Below are 7,123 nucleotides of genomic sequence, written 5' to 3' on the forward strand. Positions count from 1 at the left end.
GGACGACCAGATTTATGGGGCTTTACAAACACTGCCGGTGATTTGGTGCTTTTGCACAGTTATTTTTACCGTTTTCTCATCACATTTCATTCTGCGACCAATTAAAAGTCAAATATAGCAGGTAAAATTATAGAGGAATAAAAGGCGAATCAAATGAGGTATATGTTGTTTAAACAGTTACATTCAATTTCGCTTAAATTTGCGGTTTTTGAAGAAATGACAAGTGCGGAGTTTCTTTTTGCGGCACTCTGTGTGTGTGTGTGTGTGTGTGTGTGTGTGTGTGTGTGTGTGTGTGTGTGTGTGTGTATACTTCATTTGATCATATAAATTAATATACGAAAATATAATCTTGCGCGTAAATTTTCAGTATTTACTTCAACAGTGCTCAATACATAGGTAGAGCTAAGTAGTAAGTTATAAAAATATATATGGCAATAAGGCTACACAGAATATTCCGCATAAGCCTGACGAACTCTCAGGAGAATGAAACGCGGAATATTCTGTGTAGCTTAATTGCCATAAATATTTTAATTACTATATATATATATATGTGAGTGTTGGGATGATTAATCGAAATTGGAAATCGGAAAATCGGAACTTTTGAGGGTATCAGAATCGGAAGAAAATGTACCGATTTTCCGATGCCAAAAAAAAACGATTCATTTTAATTATCTTTTTTTTTTTATTTAGTTTTGTGTAAAGCAAAATCTTGTAGTAATGAAAAAATAATAAATATTTATTGATTTTAAACAACCAATCAAACTAAAATCGGCACTTTTTACTGAGTGTGGACCCAAGCAGAAATTTTTTTTTTTTGCTTAAGTACGCATGCGCGCAATCGTAAGTCTGCGGCCAAAAAAAAAAGGCCAAAAAAAAAAGTCAAATACACATTGAACACATTGACCTCAACAGCGATTTTATCTCTCGGAACTCGCCAAATACTGCTAAAGCTATAAATTAAAAGCTTATTTTCTGTTGTGTCATTTAACATGAGGTAGGTGGGGATTAACTATACTTCATCTATCAATTTAATGAAGAAGAAACAGTTTAATATATTTTAAGTTTGTATTCCTCGTGGTGGCCAAACTGCACAAGTACCCATTGTAAGTCTGCGAAAAAAAAAAAAGGCCAAAAAAACCGGAAGTGCAGTCAAATACACATTGACCTCAACAGCGATTTTATCTCTCGGAACTTTTTTCAAGACTCCAAATTTGACTTTTAAAAATTTCATTTCACAATTCTTTCACTTAAAAAATATCATTTCACATTCCTTTCACTTTTGAAACTACATTTGACTTTTAAACTTATAAACATTTCATTTCACATTTCTATCACTTTTAAAAAGTTTATTTCACATTTTGAAAAATGCTCACACAACTCTTTGAGTGGACAAAAGATTTTGACTCCGCTTATACTTTCCTCAAAGAGAGGAAAATCCTTGCAGAAAAAATGGTATGCAGTGTTTGTCAACAGGAGATGTCTCTTATCAAAAATCGCGACACTAAAGTTTTCCGATGCAAAGCCCATAAGAACCAGAAGGCATCGATAAAAAAGGGTTCATTTTTGCAAGACTCCAAAATAACATTGCAAGAATTCATCCGAATTGCATATGTCTGGTCTAGACAGATAACTGGTGTTGTCGCCTCTGACATGTGCGATGTAAGCTGGAAGACCATTTGTTCATGGTACCAGTATTTACGCGACGCCACAAGCCATCATATGCTGATGAACCCATACCAAATAGGTGGACCTGGCCACGTGGTACAAATTGATGAGTCTTTGATCTGTAAACGGAAATATAACCGCGGTAGAGTACCAGAGCAAAGGTGGGGTTTCGGTGGGTGGGATACAGAGGATAAAATCGGATTTTTGGTTTTTGTCAGTGATCGCTCCTCCGACACCTTGATACCACTGATAAAAAAATACATAAAACCAGGAACTACCATACATTCCGTATCAGGCGTGCACACCAACAACGTGGAATGTTTTTGGAAGAACGCAAAAAGGAAATTCAAAACAATGATGGGGGTGCACTCCAGTACAGTGGAGTCCCATTTGGACGAATTTTTATGGAGGGAGGTTTACGGAAAAAGTGGCAAAGACGCTTTTGACAATGTGTTGCTGCATATATCGCAGTGGTATATTGTTTAAAATAAAATTTGACTTGTAAAAATTTCATTTCACATTTCTTTCACTTTTTGGATTAAAAAAAAATCTCAACTTGTTGGTACATATACAGAAAATTGCGCGCATGCGTACTTAAGCAAAAAAAAAATTTTTGCTTGGGTCCACACTCAGTAGAAAGTAGATTATGAGTGTTTTTTTTTTCTTTTACGGTTAAAGAAATATCTGCTCATTTTCCATATGTTTTTATGATAATCGGGTAAAATACCAGTTTACTATTTAGAGATTTGTAAAGAAACTGAATCGGTAATTATATCGGAATCGGGAAAAATTCTGGAATTGTCCATCACTATATATATATATATATATATATATATATATATATATATATATATATATATATATATATATATATATATAGCTGTGAAAGAGTGAAACAGTACTGTATGTGGATGACTATAATGCTCCTCACCTTGAGTTAAGCATATCGAGAAGTGATACACGAATTACCATTAACATACAGAAGCGACGCTCTTTGTGTAAACAAATCGAGCGGAGGTATCTCGGACGATGTCAAAACATCGTTAAATTCACTACTTGTTCAGCAGCCGCCAATAGCGTAATGGTTAGGAGCCTTGACTGCCGTACAGGCGGTCGGGTTTCAATCCTTGCTTGAGATAGTTGCTTGTCCAGCCGCACTGGTGAGCTGTGAAACAGTACTGTAAGTGGATGACTATATATATATATATATATATATATAAAATGGGTTAAGAAATTCCAACGAAAGAAAGATGTATATTTAAATAAGGGAGTAGTCACCAACAATGTGTATTTTTTTTAACATTATTTTATTATTCCGTGTCTTGGTTTTTCATTGAGAATTATGCTTGGATCATTGTAATAATGTTTTTAAGTCATTGAAATCGTTTTCAATAATAAAATAATTTTAAAAAATACACATTGTTGGTGACTACTCCCTTATTTACATATATATATATATATATATATATATATATATATATATATATATAAAATACCATATAAAATGATAAATATATCTATATCTATCTATATAAAAGCCAAGTACGTCCAAGGATGGAGTACTGCTGCCACATCTGGGCAGGAGCTGCTAAAAACAACCTATCCTGCCTTGACAGAGTACAAAATAGACTTCATGGCTTGGTGGGGGTTGCCCTTTTCTCTTCCCTGCAACCTTTTTCCCACAGAAGAGACGTAGCGAGCCTATCTTTGTTCTATCTTATTTCCATGGCAAGTGTTCGTCTGAGCTTCATTCTCTTGTCCCCCCTCGCCAATCTTTTTCAAAAAACACCCGACTAGCTGAAACCACCGTCAATAATTTTCCCCACTCCTTATCTGTGCCCAAATGAAAACGTAGATTCCATGAACAAAGCTTCTTTCTTAGAACTGCACGCCTGTGGAACTCTGTTCCGCTTGCCTGTTTCCTTCCCGACTTCAACCTGGATGTCTTCAAGCCCAACACAAACAAATTCCTGATGAACCGCTCCCTTAAGTAATGACACTTTATCAGTTCTCCAATACTATTGCTACATTATCCCATTGATTACTGCACACACGATAACCCTTATCCCCCAGTGACCATTGGGCCTTGATAAGTGGTGAACTCCATGTAAATATATATATATATATGTTTGTGTGTATGTGTGTGTGTCTGTGTGTGTGTGTGTGTAATAGTGATGAATATATATATATATATTCCCGATTCTGATATAATTACAATATATATATATATATATATAGTCATTCACATACAGTACTGTTTCACTGTTTTACAACTCGTCCGTGTAGTGCGGCTAGACAAGCAACTACCTTAAGCCAGGATCGAAACCCGACCGCCCAAATGTCAATCGGCGCTTCTAACCGTTTCGTTATTCGGCTGCTGCTATGCGGGCAGTGAATTAACAATCTTTTGGCATTATCCAAATACCTAAGCTCAATTTGTTTACGCAAAGAGCATCACGAGAATGAAACGCTGACGAATTCTCACGAGAATGAAACGAGGAATACACTGTGTAGCTTAATTGCCATATATATTTTCATAAGTTACTACCTAGCTCTACGCATGTATTTAGCACTGTTGAAGTAAATACTGAAAATGCACGCATAAAATTATATCCTCGTATATTAATTTACGTGATTGAATGAAGTAATCGTATATATATATATATATATATATATATATATATATATATATATATATATATATATATATACTAGCATTTCAGCCCGGCGTTGCCCGGGTGTTAGGAGGTGTATGCTGAGCAAAAAAAAAAAAAAGAGTAAATTTTTTTTTTAATTTGACCCCTATTATGACCCCTTAAAATTTATAGTTTCGGGCTCAAATCACTTTATTAAGTTAGATCCAGGTTCAAGGAACCTATATCTAAAATTTCAAGTGTCTAGACCCAAAATTGTCGGAGGAGTTTGGTAGAGTTCTTAAAGGTCAAATCGTTGAAATTTGACCCCTTAACAGCAAAATTTCTGGCTGACACCCGTCATATCGATTTTCCCAAATCTCAGTACCCGGTATTTCAAATTTCGAGTCTATAGACTAAAAATTGACAGAGTTATTGCGTAGGGAAATGTACACAGACAGACAGACAGACACGTTCACTTTTATATATATATATATATATATATATATATATATATATATATATATATGCGTGTGTGTGTGTGTGTGTGTGTGTGTGTGTGTGTAACAAATCACGCAATAAGTCCCAGGCCTATTTTTTGGTAATTTGTATTATTTGGATTATTCGGGCTACTGTTCTCATCTTGAGTGTTATTTGCACGACGTTTCAGTCGATGTAACGTAATTCAGATTCCCGAGTTCGACTGAAGGATTCCCGTGTTCGACAAGATACACCTAAAGAAGGTCGGGGTTACATCGACAGAAACGTTGTTAAAATGACACTCTCGATTGAGAGCAATAGTCCGAAGAATCCAAATAATACGAATTTGTTTTAGTTACGAAATCAGGTTTTGATATAGTTTCTTTATTCGGACCAAATCTCTTTTCCTGGAGCATTCTTTTGAGGTCTGTAAACATCCAGTACTATGTGTATAAGTGGAGAGGCTTCAACCCGCTCCGACTGAACTCACCTACTGGTAAATATGTGTGTGTCTTAGTTCCACTGGCGCGTTTCACGTTTCAGATAAGGAAATGATGACATCATGTTTTGCTGTAACGTGAGATGTTCCCTTTCTTTCTTTTTCTTATAAAATATTGCTACCCCCCTCTCTCTCTCTCTCTCTCTCTCTACCTCCTTCCTTCTCTTCCTCCTTCCCTCTCTTCCATAATAACTCGTCCATTCGCTCGCAAGCAGGCACCACTTATTTTTATGGCGAAAAGAGCTTCACGCTGATGAAGATGCGCACACGAAAATGCGATGTTATGTAAGGCAATGCACTATTTTTAGATGGAAGGCAGGTGTTCGACTGCTTTCCACATACGCCAAGGTCAAACACAAAGCCCCTATTTATTTATCCCCCCCACAAGGGCAAAACATAGGTTGGTTTTTAATGTTCAGTTCAGGAGTGGAACAAAAAGAAATTACGTAGCTCAGAAAGATTTTCTACTTCACTGACCAAAGGAAGCAGGACAAACTACAGGGTGGAACGATAAATCCCCAAGTTTTTCTTTTAGGCTTCATGAGTGGTGACTCAGTTATAAAAAAGAGCTGGAAAATGGCACAAAACAAATAGTGGTCCTGGGGACGTAATTTGGAAGTTTTGTGGAGTGCGGCGTCACTTTCTCCCTACTAACCTTACATCCATTCTTAATCCATAAATTAACATCTATTATCTTCTATTATCTTTTATTTAGTTTTGTAATATAAATCTCAAACGTCTGTTAGAATAATAATTGTCTGTATTTTTTTGAGATTAGGTGTTTTCATTTATTGAGATTGTCGGACTGACTTCCTCATCTTGGTTGTTATAGTCACAACGTTTCGGCCGTTTTACCCTCCAACCTTCATCAGGTGTTTTGTATCGAACTGGGGAACCGTTTGTTAGGAGTCTCGAATCCAACCCTTTATTATTATTACGGGGGTACCGTGTTCGGACTCCAGCTAGGCTCTGGGACATAGTTGCTGATTCTCTGTTTCGAATGTTACTTTTCACTGCCTTCGTTCAGGATTGAACTCAGCACCTTTGGGTAACTGTAAATGTCACTAGGACATATGGCCGAGTGGTCCTAGACGTTGTATCAATGTTTACAGTTACCCAAAGGTGCTGAGTTCAATCCTGAACGAAGGCAGTGAAAAGTAACATTCAAAACAGAGAATCAGCAACTATGTCCCAGAGCCTAGCTGGAATCCGAACACGGTACCCCCGTAATAATAATAAAGGGTTGGGTTTGAGACTCCTAACAAACGGCTCCCCAGTTCGATACAAAACACCTGATGAACGCCGGAGGGCAAAACGGCCGAAACGTTGTGACTATAACAACTAAGATGAGTCAGTCTGTTAGAATGTATGTATGTTTATATGTTTCGCTACGACTTTCGACGCACGCGACCAACACTGACAAAATTCGTATCGTTTGAAAGTTCAATCTCACGGCCCAATAATATCCAAAAATTGATCTAAAACATTCATTCTTTCACCGTCAACTAGGCCGTTTTTTATGGGGAGGGTTCAGTTTTGTTTTCGTCGACATTTTTGCAAGTCATTTAAGCCTCACCTCGCGTGAACGACATCAGATAAAACACATTATTCCGAACGCATATGATGTCACAATCGCGGTGGGCGTATCGATAAGTCTGTTTGCTTTTTTTCACCTCCTTTTATTCTTGTGTATTACGGCTCGAGCCTGCCTACTACTCCTAATTTTTTTTTTTTTTGCTCTTGCACGGGTACTTGCTGCTATTTGAATTGTTTTAATTCATTTTCTTAGAGCTTTAGTTGCTCAACCAACCCCCTTACACACACCTCGACACACTCGGGCTATGCC

General features: G+C 36.9%; 1 protein-coding gene across 1 annotated transcript; it reads left to right on the forward strand.

Moving 5' to 3' along the window:
* The first annotated feature begins 1,365 nt into the window (after positions 1–1,365).
* On the forward strand, positions 1,366–2,151 carry LOC145263296 (uncharacterized). Its single transcript, XM_080120377.1, has one exon. It carries the CDS (start codon positions 1,366–1,368, stop codon positions 2,149–2,151), a length of 786 nt encoding a protein of 261 aa, XP_079976503.1.
* Positions 2,152–7,123: the final 4,972 nt, after the last annotated feature.

The sequence above is a fragment of the Euprymna scolopes genome, chromosome 38 (genome assembly GCF_053919585.1).
Source record: "Euprymna scolopes isolate OS-2025 chromosome 38, ASM5391958v1, whole genome shotgun sequence".
Classification (NCBI taxonomy): Eukaryota; Metazoa; Mollusca; class Cephalopoda; order Sepiida; family Sepiolidae; genus Euprymna; species Euprymna scolopes.